The sequence below is a fragment of the Leuresthes tenuis genome, unplaced genomic scaffold, assembly GCF_036924035.1.
Source record: "Leuresthes tenuis unplaced genomic scaffold, fLeuTen1.0.hap1 SCAF_20, whole genome shotgun sequence".
NCBI classification, from domain to species: Eukaryota; Metazoa; Chordata; class Actinopteri; order Atheriniformes; family Atherinopsidae; genus Leuresthes; species Leuresthes tenuis.
Window position 1 is genome coordinate 219,135 of NW_027325374.1, and position 25,866 is coordinate 245,000.

General features: G+C 41.9%; 1 protein-coding gene and 1 long non-coding RNA gene across 7 annotated transcripts in view; one reads left to right on the plus strand and one right to left on the minus strand.

Moving 5' to 3' along the window:
• The window catches only part of jakmip3 (Janus kinase and microtubule interacting protein 3), a 27,536-nt gene continuing 1,670 nt past the window's right edge, over nt 1–25,866 (minus strand). For 2 of the 6 annotated variants that reach the window (XM_072372766.1, XM_072372765.1), the window contains exons 4-24: nt 25,827–25,866; nt 19,940–20,134; nt 18,651–18,764; nt 16,790–16,945; nt 16,303–16,440; nt 14,725–14,760; nt 14,401–14,472; nt 12,782–12,886; nt 12,417–12,545; nt 12,234–12,317; nt 7,919–7,981; nt 6,386–6,484; nt 6,198–6,296; nt 6,040–6,099; nt 5,442–5,507; nt 3,612–3,680; nt 2,286–2,363; nt 1,703–1,936; nt 1,523–1,588; nt 1,339–1,398; nt 1–1,263 (exon numbers count right to left, since the gene is read on the minus strand). The exon at nt 25,827–25,866 is cut by the window's right edge and continues 200 nt beyond it. In XM_072372766.1, coding sequence (XP_072228867.1) covers nt 1,348–1,398; nt 1,523–1,588; nt 1,703–1,936; nt 2,286–2,363; nt 3,612–3,680; nt 5,442–5,507; nt 6,040–6,099; nt 6,198–6,296; nt 6,386–6,484; nt 7,919–7,981; nt 12,234–12,317; nt 12,417–12,545; nt 12,782–12,886; nt 14,401–14,472; nt 14,725–14,760; nt 16,303–16,440; nt 16,790–16,945; nt 18,651–18,764; nt 19,940–20,134; nt 25,827–25,866 — 1,954 coding nt within the window. In that variant the 3' untranslated portion in view covers nt 1–1,263; nt 1,339–1,347. The remainder of the gene's footprint in view (nt 1,264–1,338; nt 1,399–1,522; nt 1,589–1,702; nt 1,937–2,285; nt 2,364–3,611; nt 3,681–5,441; nt 5,508–6,039; nt 6,100–6,197; nt 6,297–6,385; nt 6,485–7,918; nt 7,982–12,233; nt 12,318–12,416; nt 12,546–12,781; nt 12,887–14,400; nt 14,473–14,724; nt 14,761–16,302; nt 16,441–16,789; nt 16,946–18,650; nt 18,765–19,939; nt 20,135–25,826) is intronic. The other 4 variants (XM_072372768.1, XM_072372767.1, XM_072372770.1 and 1 more) reach the window with 4 other exon arrangements.
• Nucleotides 8,754–9,453, plus strand: LOC140277925 (uncharacterized). The gene is made up of 3 exons (XR_011909168.1): nt 8,754–8,902; nt 8,941–9,296; nt 9,336–9,453. It is a non-coding gene; the product is annotated as an uncharacterized lncRNA (long non-coding RNA).

Below are 25,866 nucleotides of genomic sequence, written 5' to 3' on the forward strand. Positions count from 1 at the left end.
CCGGGAGCCTTTTTTTTTTTTAAAACCTGCACTATAAATTGTTTCTCCTATTTTCCAAAGTACTCCATTGGTAGCTGGTACAGCTGAAATGTTATTTCTTACTGCCTTGTCTTTAAAATTCCTAAATGTATCCCTTATTCTACTGTGTCTGTGTTTAAGTACAGTAAAAACGGTTATGCTCCAAATGGGCTGTGTAAAAACAAAACTACTAAAAATAGCAAAAACAATTAATAAATAAAATGAAGCAAAATAAAGCAAGATAGATGGGATCAGAATAAATACTACAAATATTTCCCCATCTGTTTATTATTTTGTTTCCTTTTTCTTTATCATTTAATTTTTTTTAGATTTGCTGCTGAACTCCCTGTTTTCTACTGATTGATTTTCCTCTGTGACGCTCCGATCATCCCAACAGGGTCCCTCGTGCTGTGATGGTTTTAGCCAGCTGTTAGATAAATCCAGTCTGATGTCAACACATCCAGTTTTACATGAAAGGTCTGAACAAGAAAGCCTGGCTGACATCTTAGTCCTGCTCAGTGAGATCTCCACTTTTAATGTCAGTTAAAGCAGAAGAGAAACTGGCAATATTTATCCAACCTCACAGTACCGGCTCCTCCTGGTTTTTCTGGATCATGTGAACTGGTTTAATCTGGATCTGGTGAGTGCAGCTGGTTAGCAAGATCATGTTCTACTGTACAACACTGCTTTGTTTCTTTGGATCAGAACATTCTTTTTTTGTTCTGTAGGTCCTGTACTTGGCTGCAGATCTCTTGATGTTGTGAGATGAACCAGGAGGATGTACCCTCTAAACTGATGTTAAACACCTTCTGTGATTCAGCCAATCAGAGCACTGCTGGTGGAGCTCTACATTGGTGTTGTTTTAGTTAAATCTCTGACTGAACTGTTGAGCTAACGGAGTGAATTTAGACAAATATTAAAATCCACTAATTGTAGAAAATCAGCTGGTTAAGCTGGTCCAACATCGGTTTGGTCCAGAATGTCTGATGTTTCACTCCGAACTTCCTGTTGTTTGAGGAGCTACCGTCCTTAATTTCCGAGGCAACACAGTGACCGCCTGGGAGGGTGTGACACAGAGACAGCTGACAACTGGGCTCCCCTCTGATTGGCTGACAGCAGTGAGGCCACTGAGCCTCATTTGCTGCTGCTGGTTCTGAACCCTCAGAATCCTCCCGTGATGTGGTCTGAACCTGGCTGAGCTGACCATTGAGTGTTCAGCTGCTGGACTCTGGAAACCTGTAAACACTGAGAAGAGAACCAAAGGTGAACATCTTTGCTGCGATGTGGTCACAGGTGAACGTGCACACCTGCCTGACTCACCTGCTGCTGTTAGGACCAGAGGATAAAGGCCAAAGAGAAGAAGAGAAACAAGAACAAAAACTGGAGAAAAGACAAGTGGAGAATCATTAAAACTTGGAGGAGCTGACCGTTTAAAGTAAAAATGAGGCTGAGTTGTTCATTGTAGATCTAAAACCAGACTTAATTACTTTCTTCTGCTTCTTACCTTCTCTTCCAGCTCTTTGATCTGACGTTTCTGTGCTTCAATACATTCCTCCAGCTCCTTGTTCCTCTGTCAAAAACACCGATATCATGGATATTATAAGGTTACAGTCTTGCCAAAGAAATGGTGCCGGTTAAACTTTGGTTAAAAGGTGACCTGCTTCTGTCTTATCTAAATGTTCACCTGCTGTGTGAGCTGCAGTAGCTCCATCCTCTCTCGTAAGATTTGGGCATCTCTTTCCCTCAGCTCACACATCAGAGTTCGTTTCCATTGATCCATGGCTCTCCTTAGCTCCTCCTTCTCTTCTTCTGTCAGTGTCTCTGACAAACGACCCTCCTCCATCTTTAACCCTATAATCCTGGAGTCCTCCTCCTGCTGCAGAGCTTCAAACAGCATGGCCTCCAGCTCCAGGATCCTCTGAATCAATGACAGACATTTTGAATAAGAAATAGTTTGATGTCATCAGAATTAGTGGGGTGTCATTTCTCCTTTTTAGTTTCTGTTTGGTGACCTGAAAAAAGCTGATTGAAAGTCTAAGAGGTTAGTGGTTGTATGACTGACTCTTCTGAATGTGTGTGTGCACTTCCAGCTGCTGATGACCTGTGCACAGTCTGGCAGGTCATCAGGTTCCTGTCAGTGGTTGGTTCAGTGTGTCAAGTCCAGACAGTGATGTGGTAAATAAACAGGTAAACTGACCAGGTGTGTGTCTCTGGCTGTCTGTGAAGATATAGTTATAACAGTCCAGAATGCACCAACTCACACTGACCTTATGGGCCTGATCCATTGATTGTTTCCTGTAGTCAAGCTCTTCGTCCAAGTAACCTTTCTGTTTGCTGAACAGAGCCTAAAACAGCAACACAAAGAGTTCAGACAGCAAACTCATGCTATCAGATGATAGCAGTACTGTCACACAGTTCAGTATATTCCACTTTGCATTGCTGCACACATGACAAGATGGAGGATGGTCTTGGAGCAAAGCATGCTGCTTATACATTTATCTGACCTTTACTGGCACCATAGAAAATAACTGTTAACATCTGACCCTAACAGCACAGAAAGGGGAAAAAGTGTTTCCTCTAAAAGTGTTGCTCTCGCTGGTGTTCCTGTGAGACTAGTTCCCCTCTCTGAGCCATCTGTTTTGCATGCCACCTTCCAGATTCTTCCCTGATCCCCCTGTCTTTCAAATTTGTTCATATATTTGTTAGATTCACAAAACTCTTCTGATTAAGAACAGTAAATTAGGTTGTTTCTGACTCAGTCTGACACCAGCTCCTGCTACAGAACATGGTTATCTCCCAGCATTCACAGAGAAACTCCCTTGCATGGTTCTGCCATCCCTACAAACAAGGCATTCTCAAACCAAACTGTTGTCGTTGGTTGTCCCATGATGGTGGAACCAGCTACCAGATGCTATCAGAGCAAAGACTCACCTCCTCAGAGAACACATCTAACAGCCTGACACACCTAACTCACTCTAACTCTGGGCGTCTGGACTGGTTCTGCGGGGACTCTGTCCTTTAAATTAATTTAATTCTTAATTCTTAGACCTATGCGTTGAAGACTTTTTTGGACCTTTGATTGTACTAAGGCTTGATTGTTTCTTGCTTGGAAATGACTTTGCATGAAAGTGTCTTTTAAATTTAAATGGAGATAAAACTGGACCAACTTGTTGTAGATCATCTCTTTCACAGGAATGAATCCACCTATTTGTCAGGATACATGCTGCAGACATCTACTTATTGACCTGAATGTAGGATTTGTTCTCTATTTGTTGGGAGGTTTCATCCTCTTAAATCTTAACAAATTGCAAAGAATTTGAAAGTACTGGTCTTCAGGTCTGCCGCAGGACACATTTCAGGAGGGATTAGCTGAAACAATAACATTTATCACTACATCTGTGAACAAGATGACAGGACACAACTGTGCTTTAAAACAAATGCACAGGAAAGTTTGGATTAAACAGTTACTTGGTTTGGGGTAGAAAACATCAGAGTGGACAAAGATAATACAAGAGGTCATGTGATCAGAGATATGAGATGATCATGCAGCCAGCAGCAGGTGATGTGCTCCCCCTCAGCAGCCACTTTGTTACCTTCTCGTTTTCAATGTCCAGCATCTTCTGCTGCAGAGCAGACTTCGTCACTTCAATGGACTCCAGCCACTAATCAGCAGACAAAAAAAAGAGCAAAACATTGTGCCACTGCTGATGGACAAGAAACCATCTACAACTTAAAACCTGTGTCCATATTAAATAGTCAAGCTGAAAGATGTTCATGAGTTTACAGCTGCTGGAGGACGGATAAACAGGGTAACTGTGCCTGCTTCCAGTCTTTATTTGCTAAGTTAGGCTAACTAGCTGACATTTTGTAGTTCAAAAGTTAACCTCAAGTTTTCCATCCACCCATTATCTTCTGCTTAACTGAGGCAACAAGTCCAAGAGGAAAACCCAGACATCCCTCTTCCCAGCAACACTCTCCAGCTCCTCCCGGCGGATCCTGAGGCGTTCCCAGGCCAGATGGGATATATAATCTGCCCCGGGGCCTCCTCCCAGATGGACGTGACCTAAAGACCTCCAAAGGGAGGCGACCAGGAGGCATCCTAACCAGATGAACCACGTCATCTGACTCCTTTCTATGCGGAGGAGCAGCGGCTCTACTCCGAGCTCCCTCCGGACGGTGGAGCTCCTCCCCCTATCTCTAAGGCTGAGCCCAGCTCCCCTCTGAAGGAAACTCATTTCAGCCGCTTGTATCCACGACCTCGTTCTTTGGGTCAGAACCCAGATCTGTGACCATAAGTGAGGGTTGGAACAAAGATGGAGCAGTAAACTGAAAGCTTCTCCTTCCGGCTCAGCTCCCTCTTCACCAAACGGACCGGAGCAGCGCCCTCATTACTGCTGAGCGACAGGAAGCCAGTGGAGAAACCTAAGCACTGGACTAATATAGTCATATTTCCTAGTTCTAGTCAGGACTCGAGCAGCAGCATTCTGGGTGTACTACAGCTGTCTTACAGCTCGTTTAGAGAGCCCAGCGAGCAGCCGTTACAGTTGTCGAACCTGCTGGAGACAAACGCATGGATTAGTCTTTTTAAGTCTGGTTTAGACACTATTCCTTTGATTCTGGCAACATTTTTTAGATGGTAAAAAAGCTGCTGATGTTATTGATGTAATGTGACTGTTAAAGTTCCGGTCTGACATATTTTATTTAATCCTAGATTATTAGGTTTTAGAGAAAAAGTCTCAAGGTGACTGACAACACTTTCTCTTTGTTTCTGTGGGCCACAGACAATGATTTCAGTTTTGTCTGAGTTTAGCTGGAGAAAATTGTTTTGCATCCACACTGATCTGTTTGATGCAGTGACACAATGAATCTACAGGCCTGTGTTCTCCTGCCATCATTGACACGTAGATCTGAGAGTCACCTGCATAGTTGTGGTAGGACACATTATAGCGGTGTATTAGCTGGCCTAATGGAAGCATGTACAGATTGAACAATAGGGGTCCCAGGATTGACCCCTTGGGAACTCCACAGCTCAGCATGACCAGGCCTCTGCCTTTGCCTGCCACCCAGCTCACATTGCACTCAACCTTGATGTTTCACCCTGCGGGTGGTGAGCCCCCAGGAAGGTGGTGCCTTGAGGCTTTTTTGGGCTGAGCCTGGCCAAGCCCCTGGAGCCAATACTTGGCTACCGGGCACGAGTCAGCAAGCTTTCCCCAGGCCGGGTTTTAGAGGGGTGCACCAGAGTCCCCTGATTGTCTTTTTTTTCTTTGAGGTCTTTGAATTGCTCCAGTTATTGCCTCGAAACTGAGTCTGACCCTCCCCTGCGACTAATTTGCCTTGTGAGACCATACCAGGGGCCATAGCCCCTGACAATACAGCTCTCAGACTCATGGAGGCAAAAGTTTGTGTTTCGGTGTGAATCTTACCTTTTCTGCAAGAGTGAGCACCGTCCTGGCATGGATCACCACCACTTGCTCCTCGTTGGACAGATTCTACAGGAAAATGATATGCCAGCAGCTTGACAACAACACACATGCAACATGATGACAACATGTAACAACTTAACATTTCACCTTATCCTTACAGCTTGCATAGAAGTAACTGGACTGATTTTCTTGGTTATTGAAACTCTTTCATATCTTATCTGAAAAGCATCTTCGGACAGTGACCTTAATGACTCACGGGATGGCCTGATGACTCACATGTAACCTGAACAACTCTCCTAATGTCCCAGCTACAGTTTATAAACCTGAAACTCTTCAGCAGCCAGTTGGACCTGAGAGGTAAAACATCCTTAAATAACAAGAGAACAAGTCCAATTTTTTTTTTGTTCCAGCATTGAGTGGTTACCACGATGACCGAGAATGTACTCAGACACATTTCACCTGCTCATCAAACATAACAACTACCCAACAACACGCCCATACATGTACATAGGTAATGGTCACATTTTTCAGAGCCTGATTATGTCATATTTATTTTAAACACTGGGACAGACACATGTACAAAATAAATTCAACATACACTTACGGCGTTATCTCCCAGAATGTCCAATTTCTTCATCAGTTCACTGATCACAATGTCCTGTTGATGAACAAAGCATACCACAGGTGAGTTCAGGTGTGACAGACCAGCTCAGGTGTACTCAGGTGTCTTTGTAGGTGTGTTCAGATGGTACTCACAGTGACTCCCTCTGCCTCACAGTAAATCTGCAGAGGACTCAGACCTTCTGGGAAGTGGAGCAGTTGGAAGTTGATGGCAGGTGAACGCCTTTCCCTCTCCTGTTTCCATGAAAACAGAGACACACTGTGTCAGCCAGTGTGTTTTCACCTATTGGTCCTTTTGTTTCTCACGGTATCATGTGTTTTACCTCCAGCTCTAAGATCCTGAACTCCAGCAGCTCGTTCTGATCTTTGACGTCTTGGATGTCGTTTTTCAGTCGCAGCTCTTCAGCTTCCATATGCCACACCTACAAAAAGGAAGAAACATCCAGAGTAACACAACAGGAACTTCATACTTTCATTTCTTTGATTTCACAACATTCAAGCAAATTCAACTGAAAGCCTGTGATGTCACCACAACCCCTCAATTTGTCCCACCACTGTAGTGATGCTACTGAAAACATGTCTCTGCTTTCACACAGGCACATCCCGGCCAGCCTCAGTGTTGCTGTGGGATACACCAACACAAACTGTGTAGACTTAGTGGTGGTTTACCTGCTGTTAACTCTGTGTCTTCCTGCTGGTGATACTGAGAAGAACAAGATATTCACTGATGTCCATCAACAAATTTTTGAAGGTAAAATGGAGATTCGTGTGTTCAGGAATGCTCCCTGGTCCGATGATAGTTTGGGGTTTATCTAGTGGGTATTCGGGAACATTTTTAACTGCACTCTAGCGAACATCTCCTGGATTATTCTGCACATGTAGCTGAAACGTTAAACCTGAGCAGAAAATCAATAAAGAGTAGTAATCGGTGGTAAACAGATTGGTGTTAACTGTTGCTAGCTCTTCATTCAAACTGTATCTTGAGTCGGGTATCGAGAAAATTTTGCTCAGTTCACAAAGCAATTGGATGTCAGCTTATTGATGATGACACACAGGTTTGTTCAGTGTAATATGACTGACATGATGTGAGATATTAGATAAACACTAAACTAAAAGAGTTGAGTCTCATCTGTTAACACAGGTAAAGATTACATTTAAAATTAAGTCACTTTAGATTTTTCAGTTCCCTCTGTTTAGGAACTATATTTTAACACCAAGAAGAGCTCAACTTTAACTCTGAATAAACAATAAAAGATGATTACTGTGATGCTGAATAAACTTTAAAAATAGGTTTGGAAGCTTCTATGTATCAGATTTCTGCTGATGAGAGGAGGGCATATGGATATCCTCATGCCATGACCAAGTGGTGGGAATAGTGTACCATAACATCTGTGACGAGCATGGGATGGATGTCCCAACAACAGAGTGGGATATACCTCCAAAGGTGGTGGAGAGTTTCAGAGCTAAGACCCTGTGGGAATTCCAGATCTAGAATGATAAACAGGTGATGTCTAACTAACCAGACACCGTGGTGGTCAACAAACTACAGAACAAGGCAGCAATGATAGGTGCAGCACAGTTCTAGGAACAGCTACGATACTGAGGAGACCCAAGCTGAAGCTTGTTCACAGTGAGTGTGCTAGTTTAACAGGAACTAACCTGACCAGCTCAGTGTATCAGTATAATATAATATATATGTATAATATACCTGAACTTTATGGAACTTTATTACTGATGAAAATCAGCTCACAATGAGTCGGACTAATCTAATCCTGGAATATATGAAACGGAACCCTGATGGGTTTTGATATTTGAATAATATTTTCAGGTGCACATGTTCAGTGGAAGCACCTCACCTTCTCCACCAGCTCCTGATTCCTCTGATACAACGCCTGCTTCTCTTCCACCCACTTTGTGTCCTGACACCAGGAAACAGATAGAAACACCATCAGCTGTTTGAGCATGACTCTCACCTGCTCCACACCTGCTCTAAGTTCTACATTTGATCTTGTAATCAGACGTGTTCAGTCATGTTCCTCTGACAGTCAACAATTTAATGTGTTTGTTCCATAGCAGGCCTCATAAGAAATAAGACATGTGCAGCTTCATACCAACGGAGGGTACACTCACCGTCTGCAGGTACGGAAACTTCCACATGGAGAAAACCGTGCACACGCCTTATCCTGCACACCTTTTCTTTATAAATCTCATTAAATATGAAACTGCTGATGTTCTGATCATACAGGTGTAGGCCAGAAGAAATGTATGATTTGGTTATTTCTGTTCAGGATCAGAGTGACATGCTCAGATGCTGAAATTAAACACAAAAGTGATCTGACATGAAAGTGGATGTTAGGAACGGAGTGACTGCAGTGTTGATGCCACAGGTGGAGGTACCACAGGAAGCTAGAGTGTTGCTTTCAAAAACTGCACAAACAGGGAGGGTTATCTCCACCCCATTAGTACGTCAGTGGATCCCTGAACCCACACTCTCTGCGGTCCATCAGCAGCAGTAACAGCTACTGTTTGTGGAGCAGGAAGCAGTGATGATGGAAGGTGTGTTTCCGCATTTCTGATGTTAAACGAAATCCTTATAAATCCTCAGAGTCATAATGTGTCTGCTCACATTATTATGATTTACAACAGATGGTCGGGGAGAGGAGGGCATCTGGTTTGGGAACCTTGGTTAAATTTCTGCTTTTTGCAGATGATGTGGTTATGTTTGCTTCTCCAAGCCATGACCTTCAGCTGCTCTAGAGCAGTTCACAGCTGAGTGTGAAGCAGCCGGGATGAAAGTCAGCTCTTCGAAATCTGAGGCCATGGTTCTCCACTGGAAAAAGGTGAAAGAGTTGTAAGTATCTCTGGATCTTGTTCTCAGTGATGGTGAGTTGGAGTTAGAGATGGACAGACGCATTTGGGCTTCGTAAGGAGTAATGAAGGTGCTGCTCCGGTCCGTTTGGTGAAGAGGGAGCTGAGCCGGAAGGAGAAGCTTTCAGTTTACTGCTCCATCTTTGTTCCAACCCTCACTTATGGTCACAGATCTGGGTAGTGACCCAAAGAACGAGGTCGTGGATACAAGCGGCTGAAATGAGTTTCCTTCAGAGGGGAGCTGGGCTCAGCCTTAGAGATAGGGGGAGGAACTCCACCGTCCGGAGGGAGCTCGGAGTAGAGCCTCTGCTCCTCCGCATAGAAAGGAGTCAGATGAGGTGGTTCATCTGGTTAGGATGCCTCCTGGTCGCCACCCTTTGGAGGTCTTTAGGTCACGTCCATCAGGGAGGAGGCCCCGGGGCAGACCCAGAACTCACTGGAGGGATTATATATCCCATCTGACCTGAGAACGCCTTGCAATCCCCCAGGAGGAGCTGGAGAGTGTTGCTGGGAAGAGGGATGTCTGAGTTTTCCTCTTGGACTTGTTGCCTCTGTAAAGCAGAAGATACCTTTTGGCTCTGAGATCTGACTTCAGATAAGAAGAAGGGGAAGCAAATGGATGAATGGATAGATAGTGTGATGCATGGATGAATGAATCGATAGGGTGATGCATCGATGATGGATGGAAGGATGAATAGATGGATGAATGGATATAGGGTGATGCATGGATGATTGATGGATGGATAGTTTGATGAATGGATGGATAATGTGATGGATAGATGGATAGGGTGGATGATGGATGGATGGATAGTGTGATGGACAGATGGATGATTTTGTGATGGATGGACGGACAGACAGATAGATTGACGAATGGATGGATGGACAAATGGATTTATTGTGTGATGGATGGATGGGAGGATAGTATGGTGCATGGATGAATTGTATGATGGATGAAAAGATGGATAGATGGATAGTGTTATGCATTGATGGTGTCACAACTGGTTGGAAGGGGGTTGTGCGTGACGTGGTAGAGAGAGGAACCAGATGCAGATATCAAAGAAAAAACTTGATTTATTTACAAAATGAGAACAAAAAGCGTGGCTGGGCCGGTTAACAAGAAATCTAAACTGAGGAACAAACAAAACAAGACTATGGCTGTGGAAAATAAAAGGCAAAAACCTGACAAAACCTAATGAACCATGGAACTCGTGAGGAAAGGTAGGGTTTATGTTTATGCATTTGGCAGATGCTTTTATCCAAAGTGACTTACAGGTAGATAGGGTAAGGGGGTCTTGCCTAAGGACCCCTACTGGAGATAGTACCTTTCATGCAAGGGATTTGAACCCAGGTCTCCCACACAAAAGGTGGCAATCATACCACTGTTCTATCCAGTCCCTTTAAGGTATCAGTTAAGGTGAGGATTTTGCGATTAACTGAAGAGAACCTGGAACGAAATACTGTGGTGAGATGATTGGATATGGGGTGCAGACGTGAAGCAAAGACAGGTGATTTGAGTGAACCTAATGACGTGAAAAGGAAAAAACATGGCAAGAAATAAACCTAAACCCTGAAAACAAGACATAACAAAAAACAAAACTCGAAACATGACATGACAGATGGATGTATAGATGGATGGATTCTGTGATTAATGGATTCTGTGATGAATGGATGGATGAATAGATGGTAGTGCTGAGCAATTTTATCTATACTGCGATATCAGTATTTTGTATCCTGATAAAGTATCGATTTTTCATCCGCGAATAGTGATACTTTTTTTTTTTAGCAAACTTTATTGAAAAGTCAGACGTTACAATTATTGAAAGCTCAGAACATTAATATAATACAATACAATGCCAGGGTGTCACATTATATAAAACAATGATAAATTAGTTCATAAAAATGTTATATAAAGTGCATAGCTCAGGGGTTTTGATGGCTTTTCTGTTTATAGAGTGTTGGATTGATGTAATGTCTTGTTTGAGCTCCTTCTCAAAAATGAAAAAAGATGGTTTGTGAATAGATAAGGTGGATTTGTGTATATGGTATTTGGCAATTGAAACAAGCAGGTTGATGATGTAATATTGATCTTTGTTGTTTACAGGATAGGAGAGGAACCCAAACAGTATGCTTACATATATAAGTGAGAAACCAGATAAAATGTTCTGGGAAATTAATGTACAGACGTCTTGCCAGAAAACATGAAAAAGGACAGGACCAGAACAAATTACAAATATCTTCTTCAGATTGTGTATCGAGTTAGCCGTCCACATCAATCTCCTTTTTGTATCTACGTAGAAATAACTTAGAGGGATAAAACCTATGAATCATTTTAAAAGACACTTCTTTAATCTTATTTGTAATCAGATATTTAGAGGGAAGGCAAAGTCCTTCCGTCCTTTGAACCAGAAGGACATAGTTTACATTTTTTTTAAATACGTGCTGCTATTAAAGAATATTTACATGCAGGACATGGATATGAGGTGATACTGGATATGCTGTCGACAATTCACAACATAAACATGAGTCTGCATACGCTGAAGACACGTTTGTCTGGCGGTGTTGTCCTTCCTGTTCAAAGGACGGATCACCAGTCCAATCAGCAGTGATTCATATCAAATCACATTGTCCCTTTAAAGTCTTTCCGAAAATGTTGTAAGTATATTGAATTGTATCAAATTGAATAGTTGGCTGAATATCGTGTATCACATCGTGAGATTAGTGTATCGCTACAGCACTAATGGATGGATGGACACATGGATGAATGAATTGATGGATGGATGGATAGATGGGACAGATGATGAATGGATAGAAAGATGATGGATGGATGATGAATAGATGGGTGATGAAAGATGGATGATGGAGGATTGATGGATGATGGAAGGATGGATGGTGTGATGGATGGATGGGTGGAGGTGTGCAGACACTGGTATGTAACCTTTTGGTACTGCTTATTCATGTGGCCTCTGATGATCTCACTGATAAGCCTCTACATCTTTCTGGTAAGAAGTTGTTGTATGTTCTGATTGTATGAGCTCCAGTGGCTCCAGCCTCTGGTTGTCTCTAAATGGAACATGATTGGCCACCCTGTTCTGTATGCTACAGATTATTCTACCTCAGCATGGCTCTCATTGGTCCTTTGATCAGCATGAAGACACCCCCCTTTTCTCCAGTAGTCTACCCTGGAACCAATCAGAATGCAGATAATGTTCTCACCTGGACCAAGGACCAATCAGACGTCATCACTGACTCCTGTGTCCTCTACCAATTTTATCATGACAGTGATTATTGTGTGAAGTCTGTTACCAGCCCCTGTTGTTTTAGCGCCGACTCCAGATCTGCAACTCTGCTTTGGTATCGACTGATTTCAGCCAGCAGCTGCTCTCTGGTCTGAAACACATGGAACAGATCCATCAGCCTCTGAGTACCTCAGAGCCCTCGGAACCGCTGAACCCTCTCTGCTACTGCCTGGGTCACAGGCTGGATCACCTTGATCTCCTTCTCTGCGTCGTAGTTTCCACCGCTCGTCTCCGCCAGCAGAGCATATGCTCGCTGCAGGGCCTGATACTCCTGGGTCAGCTGACGGTACCGGAGCTCTGCCTCCTCACGAATACACACCTTAAATACACAGAAATGTCAGAGAAACCAGTCAGACCAGTAAAAGAGCTTGTGTGGAACTGCACTTTCATTTGCTGTGCCTCTTTTTGAGTTTTGTCTCATTCTGTGAGATGGTGACCTAAAGGGAATTAAAAGTTAGTATTCTTGAGAACATCAAGAAGATTTGGATTCTCCACTCTGTAACAGGATCCAACTCTGAGTGCATAAAAGAGTGTTTGTTTGCTGTATGTTGTTACCTCCTCTGGTTCAGTATCTGGAGTTCTGTCAGTGTGAAAGGACAAAGACGATCCATCAGAATCCACTGAGGCCTCCTCATCATAACCGTAAAACGTCTCTATGACCTTCAGAAACACACAGTGTAGTTCAGCTAACCCACCAGAAACGGCATCAGGACATCTTCAGCACACCACCCACACACTGAGGACAGCCTGAACATAACTGACACATGAAACTAGGTGTTAGGAAGCTTTCTGCCACGTTTTCACCCGTTCTATTCGTGCTAATACAGTAGTACTTTGTAGAGTTGTCACAATACCAAAATAAGTAACCATGATACTATAACAGACAAAGTATTACGGTTTCGAGTATTATCGCGATACTGCAGCCTTTTGTTATTATTATAATTTTTATGAACTGCAATGTATTTGTAAGTTATAAATACTTAATAAATTAATGAATTATTAATTAATTAATTAATTATGTATGTTTTTTGGTGCATGATAAACATAATACTGATTAAGTATGAATTAGAGTGAAACAAATATTTATTAAAAAGTTAAAATTGAAAAAAAACAAAAAACAGATCGACTGGCCTTTTAAAAAAATCTAGTTGACAATAATGCTTCCTCTCCAACATAATAAACCATATAGCACAAAATACCATAAACAGGCTATATTTTTATTCATTTTCTAGGTGCTTTATACTTTGACATCCTTTAACTGTTCATTTCTCAGCCTGTACACGAAGCATATAGCCTAATATTAGCCAATGAGAAAATAAACAGGGCATACTAATCTGGTATTCGACATATAAATCTGGGTGACGACACTGCAGGTGTTTTATGAGATTGGATGTGTTCTCTCTTTTGGCTCCTATAGCTTGGTGGCAGCGGCTGCACAGCGGACAGCCATCGTCTATTGCCTTGTTTAAACCCAAAATAGTTCCAAATGTGGCTTTTGGAGTTTGTTTTTTTGATTAGTGGTGCCACTGACGAGCACGCCGCGGCAGACTCACCGCTCGGGCCCGGTGCTTCTGCCATGGTGAGTGTATTTGTGTTGTCTCGTGTTTGTGCGTGCGTCTGGGCAAATTTCAATCGAAGCGGAGCTGTCTACATGAAGTTCGTTCTTGCCGTCAGAAACACACGTACAGCCAATCAGCTAACAGACGGGCGGACCCAGCGTCTGCCTATCATATCCCCGGACGTGGTGATAAGCCGGGAATAGAGACGGCCGCTGTGTTGCAGAAACTGGTACGTTAGTATGGTAATCCACGGTACTACCGTCATGTAGAATTTCTTGTATAGTAGGAACCATTACTATTTGGCATTGCGGGGTACCATGAGTACTGTGTGTATCGTGCAACTCTAGTACTTTGCATTTTAAAAGTGCTGACAGTATTACAGTCCGCTGGATCTGGTCTCCATAGTAAGATACCAATAGTGGAGGTAGTTTATTAATCGTCTCAGTAGTAATCTCAGCAGAAGTAGTGCCAATGGTGATAGTGTATAGGTGAAAGCAGAACACCTGATAAGTTGTTTGTGGTACATATCCTGTAGTTCAGGTAGGATCAGTTGTAGGAAGTGGAACAAAGATTTCACAGAGAACAAACACATGCTCATGCAGCTGTCCATCTCACCCTGCAGGCTTTAAAGGTCCTCTTCCTCCTAACAGACTCCTGACGTCTGTATCTCATTAACATGTCTCTCTCCTGAAGACAAACACAAACACCTTCACTGTCAACATCCAGCATTTACCTCCAATTTAGCTCTGTGTTTGGTCTCTAACTGCTGAGGAACAAAGGTCCATCTTGGTCCTATGTTCACTAGATTTTCTTGACTGTTGTACTGACTGTGTCTCAAAGACACTGAAATAATGTGGTTTGATCACAACTCCACGTACATAACACAATACACACTTAACAGATATGGTAGCAGTGGGTTAGCTGCTATTCAATACTTACAATAACATTCTTCACATAACCTGCGGTTTCCAGAGCCTGAAAACACAAACAGAGTTAATTTTAAATAAAGTGAAGCAGCTGCATTTCCACCTTGGACATTTATGGTATTATTCAATTAAATAATACTAGTAGCAGAGTGTTATTGGATCATTACGAGCAGTAGTAGCAGTATTTGTAGACAACTGTAGGACTAGTAGTAGTAACTAAAGAAGAAGTAGCTGTAGTAGCAGAGAGCCATTTCAGCCTTTATTCTACATCCTTGATATCATGCATTAGTTATGTTATGTTTATGCATTTATCAGACGCTTTTATCCAAAGCAACTTACAGATAGGCATATAGGGTAAGGGGGTCTTGCCTAAAGACCCCTACTGGAGACAGTACCTTTCATGCAGGGGATTGGAACCCAGATCTCCCACACAAAAGGTGGCAATCATACCACTAAACTATCCAGTTATCTGTCCTTATGGTGACGTTAGGAGCTGCAGTGGTAGCAGCAAAATCCAAACCAGTCAGCTTTTTGATAAATCAGTGGCCCCCTGGATCAAACTAGTAACTAGTCTTACTAGTTAACTGGCGAGCTCCAAAAGCTCCAACATGTTAATTAGTTTAGCAGCTAATCACCTCACTGGTTTACTAGTAACCTACAATTGGTTGTACTAGTTAACTAGTCAAAGTATATTTTGAACTTATCAGTTAACAAGTAAGGCTCAAAATGCTCAAAACTTACAAAATGTTTATGTTAAAAATGTTACTTTCTTAGAAGATTATGTGACCTTACTAGTTAACTAGCTAGATTAAAAAAGTGCCACTAGTCAACTGTTAAGAGCCACGATGTCCACTATTTATACTAGTATGTGTTTTTCCTAACTAGTGTAGATAAAATAGATACTAGTTAACTAGTTACACATATTCCCCTATTATTCAACTAGTTAGGTCCAAAAAGAGTCCTTAGTTACATAGTAACAGTGTCTAGTGTCTCGTTAACCAGTGGAAGGCATTTTATGTCAATAGTGAGACTTTTACTTGAACTAGTAAAGCCTTACTCAGCACTAGTGAGCAACTAATGAGACCTCTGTTTAACATGTTGAACTTTTTGTCACACTAGTTAACTTTTTCATCTTACTAGTTCGACAAAGCTGCTTTTCAGTTGATATAATCATGTATTTAATACAACTTGTGATGTGATAAAATTTCACAAGTTAACATGTATGGCAGTTGCTGCATTTCACTAATTAACTAGTGATGTGCACATATTAACCAGCGAGCAACTTTATCAAAATCTCTACTCGCTCTCATTAGTATCCTAGTACAACAAATTGTATGTTACTAGTAAATAGGTGAGGTGAGCATTGAGGTGTTGGAACTAGTTCCACAAAAGTGCCACTAGTTGCTGAAAAGGAATCACTAGTACAAGTTTTTGTTCGACAAGTCGGACAAAATGTCCAACTCGTACTGACAAAGACCGAATTAGTGAAGGAAACTATTGGCTGATGTCAAGGATATAGAATAAAGGCTGAAATGACTTTCCATAGTATTTTTAGTAGTAGTACTAGTAATGATATTAGTAGTATTAGTACCTTGGTCAGGTCATCAATGATGTGTTGTTGCTCCACCACTTGCAGCCGTAGAAACTCCATCTCCCTCTCATCCTGGCTATAACCATGGTAACTGGTGGAGTGGCTGCGGTCAAGGTCATTTAATGAACTCGGTCGCCTCTGGGGACCACAACAAATGCTGATGTTACCATGGTAATTTTAATTGTTGTTTGTGGATAAATTGTAATTTCCTCCAATCGGTCAAATCCAAACATTTGTAAGTGCTCACCATTTGTGACTCACACGGGTGATTTAAAACTCAATTCATTTCAGAGAAATGACTTTTTGCAGGTAGCTGTACTTCTTCTGTGGTTCTCTGGGAATTCTGACACTTACTGATAAAAGTCTTTTACTGAACTCTGGTTGGTCTGCATCTGGATGATGAACCTAGTTTATCACTGGTTTGAGTGGGAAAGAGTCAGCATGTGACTCTCTGTGTAGTTAGTGTGTTGTTTGAGTCAGGCGTTACCATAGTTACCATCTCCAGGTTCTCCTGGGTAACAAAGCGAAGCTTGTTATCCAGGCGACGCACTGCGAGAGCCAGCTCTTCGTTTTTCCTGCTGAGACGTTTGTTTTTGTCCAGAAGAGGAAGAAACTGACTCTCTGTCTCTCTCAGACGCTTCAGCTACAGAACGTAAAAACATTTTTAAAGATACTTTAACACATGAAATAGGAGAAAACACAGTGATTAAACACAGTACAGTCAGACAAAGGATGAGTTGTACATCTATTTCCATCAGGATTAGGAGATAGCATCACAGTGCCCTCTGGTGGCTGTAGTAATTACGGTGGGAGCAAAGTCAGGAAATCAGGGGCCAAAGCTCAAAGTAGACAATTGGTACAAGAAAATTAACAAGAAAAAATCTAATCACTGCTTTAGTCCCAGTGAAATTGATCTTAGTTGAACTTCAAAGTCGCACTCACACTCTCAGATATGCTGTGTGGAACTGAACAGAACAAGTAACAGAAACCAGAACAACAGAGAAATGACTACAAGGGGTTGTGTACATCTTAAAGCATACCGTATGAATGTAGAGAATTGTAAAGATCTCCTGTTCGACATGGGACCATGTCAGTGACGTAACAGGTAGAACATAAAAAGCCTGGTTTTTAACCCTTTAAGCTCTGAGGTTCATTGAAAGAAACATTCTGATAACCAGATTTCAAAAGGCTGCAGCTTAAAAATGGTCATAGATAAAAGGAAACTGTGAATGTAAAATATACTGAGTGTGACCAAAGTTTTTGAAGTTAGTAAATTTAATCACCTAATTCTTATGTGTAGACATCACTGCGTGGTGTCTCCTTGGATTGCACAACATCTAGTGAACATTGGATTTTGAACACGTTTCCACATGGGTTTTCTTTCATCTTTTCCTTTTTGATCTTTTTCTGGATTTATGAACAAAGCTGTTCCAACTTATGATCTTTTTCATGTTTTTCCCGCTTTTTCATGATTTTATCCACATAAAACAACAGAAAATAGTAAAAGGAATGTCAGTAATTACAGTAAAATGTCTTTACATCAGATCTTGATTTTGGCTTCAGTGTTTGAGTGGTCAAGAACAGGTGTTTATATCTGTTAGTTTAATTTGTTCTGACAGTCCAGAAATCAGTTTGGAATAGGCACACCAACTCAGTGGGCTCAGCATTTGTCACATATCTGTCTCCTCGATTGCCAACAGGCTCATAAAAGTGTCTGAATCCCGCCCAGTACACTTCATCAGTATTCAGAAAACCCAAGTCATTACTGCTTATACACTGGTTTCCATTCAGACCCCCCCTGTACCTCCACTTTTTGCCCGTCATCACCATCTGGCTGACCCGTGCCTCCAACACCTCTGTGAGGGTTGAAATCCCCGCCCTCTCCGACCCGTCACTCTCTGAGAGAAATTATCACCCTCTGAATCTTCATCAAAGACTTGAACTAAAACATCTTCTCTTGTTAAATATTTTGATTAATTTTCTCTCAATTTCACCCGGACATCTTCCATATAAACACTGTTAGCTGTATGAGCAAACAGCATCTGTTGGTAGAAACTAGATTTGATGTTAAAGTGGGACTTTCAGCCTGTTTTATTCTGTGCAGTGGTGTTTAAGGGGTCGTATTACCACTTGTAGCAGAGTCAGACGTACTACCATCAATAATTAGATTAGCTTGCTGTGCTTGTACACTGGGACATGGACATGGACTCCAATTAAACTGCTACAGTGGAACTACAACTGTTGTGTATGGAAACATACACAACAGTTGTTGACTGATTTGGTAAAATGCAAAAATAGCTTTGGTATTAAGGTTTGGGTTGTGTGGCAGAGTGTAAGGGTGTGTATACCAGTTCATTGCGTTCTTCAGACAGCAGAGCATTTCTGTCCTCCAGCTTCCTGACCACAGCGCTGAGCTCAGCAATTTTCAGCTGAAACCTCCGAGTATCTCGGTCCTCCTGAGACTGCACACAAGATGAACAGATCCCATTAAACATGAAAGCAAAGAGACAAGTCAGCAACCAATCACAGACTGCATGCCACAGGAATTCCTGCTGTTTGGGGATTTAAATGACAAACGATGTGTGTGTGGGGAGGGGGGGGGCTGGAGCCTGGACCCTATCCCAGCTGTCCTTGGGCGAGAAACAGGTAACACTTCTACACTCCGGACAGGTCGCCAGTCCATCACAGCATGATGAGGCTATAAAATAGAATTTCCGTGCTAGTGACCCACTAGTTTAGACGCTCCATGGGCTGGGCATTAGCATGGAGAGCTGTATTACTGGGCTGGCTAACAACCTTGCTAAATATAATGTTTGGTTTAACCCTAACCTAAAGTCACATTGTGATCAAATATATCTTTTGCATGGAAGAAATTATACCAACTGATTTCTAGATTATGTTTGCAATCACAGACTGCAGTCTGACCAAATCAACAGTAGGTGGCGGTAGCGTACTGCAAAATCTGCAGCTAAGTAGAAGAGCCAACTGAGCACCTAATTCAGTTAGCTTCCACATGCTAGTAACCAAAGCAGTAGATCATTAAATAGGATGTAAACCTTGGCATTATGGTTGGAAATAATAATGTCCAGCTGGGATATTAGGCATCTCCCTCTCATTTTCCACCACCTGCCACTCAGTTACCAGTGCCAGCCACAGGTCGTGGGCACAGCTGGCTGTCACATTCTGTTGATTATACACACAACGTGTTGGTATTTAAACCAGAGGTGTTTCTATGACAACTGTGTTACCAAAACAAAACAAGGGTTCAACAGAAAGCTGCAGGAGCTTCAAAGCAATGACTGTACACAAAACTTCTGTATAAAGTCAGGCTCACAACCATTAGAAATTAATAGGTCACAGTTGTAATCTTAGCTACAGTCGCTGGGACAGGTGGTCCTTCAGGTCCTCCCATTTCTTTTCTGAAGTTATTGAGTGAGACTTGTGTCTGACAGACAAAGGTGAGGGAGTACTGACTCTCTGTACCATAATTTTACAGCTCAGAAAACAGCAAATGTTCCTTTGATGTAACTTTTCTGACCAAAATTTCAGACCAAAAGTTCCACCATAAACTTCATGAAATAGACAAGAGGTGATTTTTATCATGCACGTTAAACAAGCAGGAAGAGACGGGGCTTACAATGTGAGGAGCATTGTTAGGGGTGGGGTTAAGGGTGGGATTGTTTAGACCCGCCCTCTGTGCATCTCTCAGGGCTGCGATTTGTTGCTCAGCAGCCTGAGTCTGCAGCTGGAGGCGGTGGGCATGTCCAGCCTGCAGCCCCAGGGCCTTATCCAAAACACTGACAGCTCTGTCCTTCAGCTTTATCTCATCCATCTGCACACAGACAGGTTAGAAACAGACAGACAGGTAAGTGGGGGGGGGGGTTAGTTAGCTAGGTAAATGATCATAGGTTAGAAATAGACAGGTTAGAGGGGGTTGGTTAGCTGGGAAAATGATCTGACCGAGAATGGTGGTGCTATTAGTCAGACAGTTTAGAGACAGATTGATTGGGTGGGGCTTGTCAGCTGGGTTAGGGAGGCTCAGTCAGGTCGACAGGTGAAGAGTGTAGTCAGAATAAAGTTAGTTGTTGATAAATTCTGGAATCTGGTTACTGATAACTGCTGTTTAATGTTAAAGACCTTAAACTGAATGTGCTGCAGGTGGAAGTTTCTGTCTGTCAGATGATTTAAAGGCTCTTTGTAGCCAATAAAAAACAAAGCGAAAAACAATCAAACAGTCCACCAGAGACTGGTTGGAAATGCTTAAGTTCATCTTCTGTTCTCACCCTCTGCAATGTTTCAGAAAAAGAATTTCAGTTGTTCTCAGAGAGATGTGGAGATGAACATAAACATCGTCTGACTTCGGGAGGAAACTGCAGTGAATCATTGATCGTTCACAGAAGACATTAATCAGTAATGTTTAAGTGATCAGGAAGAAGTTTCAGAGGAATCAGTCTCAGTTTCAGACTCAGTTTTCTCTCCTTTTCACAGATCTTCATCAAAAATCTTCTCACTGAAACTCAGACTGACTTTTTCCATTTCCTGAGAGTTCTGATTGGTCAGGAGGCGGAGCTTCTGCACATGTTGATCTCTGAACAGTTGAGGTTCAGTAAGTCCAGATCTGAACCTGTAGGGTACCTCACTGATCCTGGTTCTTTCAGAACCCAAACACAGATCTCAGTTCTGTGCACCTGTCCAGGTGAGGTGACCGTGCTTACACCTGGAATGATGGTACATATAATCCCACTCTCTGGATGTGACAGAACCATTAGAACGAGATAAATAAGATGTATAGCATTAAGTTTTAAAGTGTCACAAATCCAAATGTTTCACCTGTGGTGGATCTAGGTAAACCCAACCTTCATTTGCAACATAAAAAACAGCCCGGTCTGAGGAAAAACCCCAGCACCTGATCCAAACTCAGGAGGAACAGTGACTGTAAGGTTTTCTCTGCAGCACTGAACCAGAGCTTACACTGCCAGATCAATAACTGTGATCAGAAGTGGTACCTGGCTCCTCAGAATGGAGCTGACCCTCATCAGTGAACAGAGATCAATTACTGCATCCTGAACACCTGAATGGGTCAGAGCAGGAAGTGGGTTTCAGTTCAGCTATCAGTTTGTTCAGATGTTTTAATCTGATCATGTTGTGGAGGAGGGCTGAATTTATGCTGGTTGAATCTGAGGTGGTTTGATTGCTCAGACTGACTTCTTTGTTTTTGTGTCTAACAGTTGCTTTCAGACTGTGACAGAAAACCAGTGTATGTTGTACCAGTCCGTGTTTGCCTCTCACAGCGTCTCCTTGTTCAGCTCTGTGTCGCAGATTGTATTCTGTTCACTTTTCTCACAGTGATGTTGCCACACTTTATAGCCGTGGTCCTCAGTGTGACACACGATCAGGAGGTCAATAACATGTTACAAAAGCACTGATGTTAACTCCTGGTTGGAGTTAGATGATAACATTACTATGATGGGGTAGAAAAAGGTGACAATTAGAAGTAAAGTACATTCATTTTTACAACTTGGCTGTCATGATAATGGAAGCCACTTTGCTGGTTAACTTGATTACATGTAACCACAACATATTACAATGAAAAGGTGTCCCTTTGTGGTTGGCTTTAGGAAAAAAATTAATTTGTCATAGTTCGGTTAGAGGCAGTTAGAGATAAAATTCATCCTTTTTACAACACCACCCTCATAGACCCCATCTTTGCCTTCACATTATGATACTCTTCCTGACAACTGGAGGTTACATATTCCTTAAAGGTGACATATTCAGTAAAAATCCCTTGTTCCTGTTCCTGGGAGCATATATCAGGGCATCTGAAGTCACCAGCAGGTATAAAACTCTTAGTTATTTATTTAGTTCCACTTTGTTTGAAAGTTCCTCATTAAACGAGTCGTTCTGATTTTAATTTCTAAAGTACGTCACTCCTTAAGTTGGCCCCGCCTCCTCTACTAAGCCCCGCCCACTCACAGCCACCCTGCTGGACGGATGAAGCCAGCTTCTGGTGGAAATGTTCTGCTGTCAGCTGTACTGAGGAGCATGCATCTTCCATCCAGCAGCAGCCTCAGAGGATATAAGAGCCCAGTGGATAAACTATATCTGAGGCTAATGTTCCAGCAGAGTTAGCTAAAGACTGTGAATGTGCAGCAAACACTTTTCATCCCACTGTTTTAACAACTTGGTCCAGTTCAACGCTGGACTGAAGGAACTGAGCCACAAAGAGGATCAGTTCCAACTCTCAGAGCCTGAACTTCTGAGCAGGGAAATAGAAGTATCTAAGAAATAACTCCTCATGGTTTATTTTCTTATTTATTTTTTCCTTTAGCAGTAGCTAACTGTAGCAGCTTAGCTAATGAAGATGACTGTCACAGTTTATGTTTTGATTATTGTTATGTTCAGGTTCTGTCACGTTTTATATTTGATCTTCATGTTTTCGGGTTCTTTATTATGTTCCAGGTCATGCTTTTCCCCTGTCACATTAGGTTCTCACCTGTTTCTGTTCACAGCTGCATGTCATCACTGATCACTTCCCCACAGTATTTAGTTTCTAGGTTCACTTGCACCCATTGCAGAATCGTCACAACCCTTTCATGATCTTCACGAAAAGCTAAGTCTGGTTTTGCCTCACAGTTTCCTAGTTTATTTAACCATAGTACCACAGTCTCATCTTGCTTTGTTTATTTTCACTGTTCAGTATTTTTGACATCCGGCTCAGCTGCGACCTTTGTTCTTGTGCTTCGTGCCTTTTGTTAATAAACCTTCTGATTTTGAAATACTGCATCTGGGTCCTACCTTCACCACCGATCCTGACAATGATGTACACCAACTTCTAAGGAGTTCTTACTAGGAGTGTGACGAGATCTCGTGCCATGAGACAATATTTTTCTGTCTCTGTCCCATTCGTGTGCTTTCCAAACTACTATTTGTGACCCGTGGGGGTAGTAATGCGCCTTCGCTACGTCTAGCCTGCCAGAACATAAAGGCGGAGAAGGAAAAGAAGAAGAAGAGGAGAAAGATGGGAAGCGGCAAGCAAACAGTATGACGTTGGAAAATACTGGTATTCCGATTGAAGATGCTCCCGCCACTTTCAAATCTTTTTTTGGCAGCATTTTGGGTACCTGGTGGAAATGATAAATGGCAGTAGATTGACTGGTAAGTTGTCAGTGACATACTTGGTCAGGCTCTGTTTACACTATCTGCTCTCTGTATTGACAGAGTATAACTTTGATTTGGTTTTGCACATAATATTGTTTGCACTTGAAAAAAATAAGTATTTTATTTTAACTTTTATAAATTTTAGTTTTACTTTCAATTTGTGTATGAAGAATTTTATTAAAAGCTCATGCTTACGTCATGCATGTGAAGAGTTACAATAAAATATTTAAAAATGCTTGTGCAACTCTGTTAAATAAAAGTCTGTTGGTCCAGTCATATATTTTGTCATTGTATTTTTCTTAAAATCTCATCTCATGAACCCAGTATCGTGTCTCGTCTCGTCAGCTGAGTGTATCGTCACACCCCTAGTTATTACTGTTCCTTTCTGAAAAATGAACATTATTGTTACCACATTACTTTGTTAGCTGAAGCTTTCTAGCTGAACGGTTCTGTTCTGTAACTCAGACAACCTGCAGCTGTGTTTAAGGTGTGTTTCCAACACAGTACCGGTCCTCTCCTCATTCTCGGTGTGTTAACGTTACATTATCGGCATGTTTCTGATAAAGATGTAGAACTGTTTAATGAGGTTAATATATCCAAAATGTTTAAACGCAGTAATTAACGGTTCACATGCATTACTACGAGTTATGCTGTGTACATTGCTGTTGATGAGAAAGCATTGTTTACTAGCATCTGCTGCTAACTTACAGCTACAGTGCTAAACTATTTCCCTCTGGGATCAATAGAGTAACTATCTATATATTGAGCTGGAGTGTTTTTAGTATGACTGGAGGAATAACTTCATTATGTTTGTGTTACTGCATTAAATTACATCCCGGATGTCCAGGGGAATAGCGGATGTTTCCACCCTGAAAACAGACCGTTAACAAAGAGGTGTTAAAACAGTTGCGACAGGAAGCCGCTATGCTTAAACCAACAGGTATTTTGGCCAAAGCCTGTCTCATACGTCTAAAAAGACCTTAGCAAATTGTGTCCAATTGTATATATGTCACCTTTAAACACAGATCACTGCCCCCATGAGGGCTGTAGATGGTGTGGTGGTCAGCTCTGTCTTCTCACAGGAAGATTTTGGTTGTGATCTCAAAGGGTTCTTTCTGTGTGGGTTCTCCCTGGTTTTCCAGCTTCCTCCCAGAGTCCAAAAAAATTCTGTTAGCTTAATCGATGATTCTAATCTGATAATAGGAGTGAGTTTCTCTGTTGTGGACTGGTTACCTGTCCAGGTGTACCTTGCCTCTCAGCTGATGGACGCTTGGATAGGCTCCACCCCCTCTTTAACCCTGAATAAGATTAAGCGTGTTTGGAAACTGAAGGAATCTACCTGCTTGAACAAATGCCACATTGGGCACATTTTTCATCCATCCATTTTCTATACCCGCTTAATCCAGCTCAGGGTTGCAGGAGTGCTGGAGCCTATCCCAGCTGTCCTTGGACAAGAGGCGGTGTACACCCTGGACAGGACGCTAGTCCATCACAGGGCCACACAGAGACAAACAAGACAAACAACCCTACACCTCACACTCACTCCTAAAAACAATTTAGAGTCACCAATTAACCTGACATGCACGTTTTTGGACAGTGGGTGAAAGCCAGAGTACCCGGAGAGAACCCACGCATACACAGGGAGAACTTATATGTTTTGACTCTGTTTTTGTTCCATAAATAATGACACAGTGTAATACATCACGTTTTTGTTCATCTTAGGTTGGAGTTACTGAGTTTTAACACCTGCTGAGGAGCAGGTCCGTTAAAAAACAGAACAAAAACATGTGGATGAAGACTTTAGTGTTATGTGAGATCAAATGATTAATATTTCGCTTTCAGCAAATAGCTGCACTAACTGTAACCTGCAGTGTTTTTTGTTTTTTTGATTAGTTTGTGAGCTGATTGGATTTTTTTTATATGAACAATCTCATGAAGAAGCTTTAAAACCTACAGCACCTTTAATAGTCAGTAGAATAATTTCAGTTCATGCACAAACTGAGTTTTTTCTAATCCTGCTTGTCAGTAACTAAACAGCAATATTTAGTGAAAACAGTTGCTCGGTACAAAGAGTGTTTTATCAAAAGGTTAAAAAGGTAACGCTTACAGTATCATGTCAAATAGTCGTGCATGTTTGTGTACAGTACTGTTTGTTAGCAGTCATGGTTTTTTTAGCGCTAGTATTTGTTAGCGTTCGTATTTGTTAGTGAGAATGTTTGTTAAAGGTCGTGTTTGTTAAAGTTCTTTTTTTTTTAGTGGTCATGTTTGTTAGAGGTCATGTTTGTTAAAGTTCATATTTGTTAGTGGTCGTACTTTTTAATGGTCATGTTTTTTTACGGTGGTATTTCTGTGGAGGCAGATCCTACCAGGCGGCGGATCTCCCTCTCACAGTCCCTCTTGGTCCGG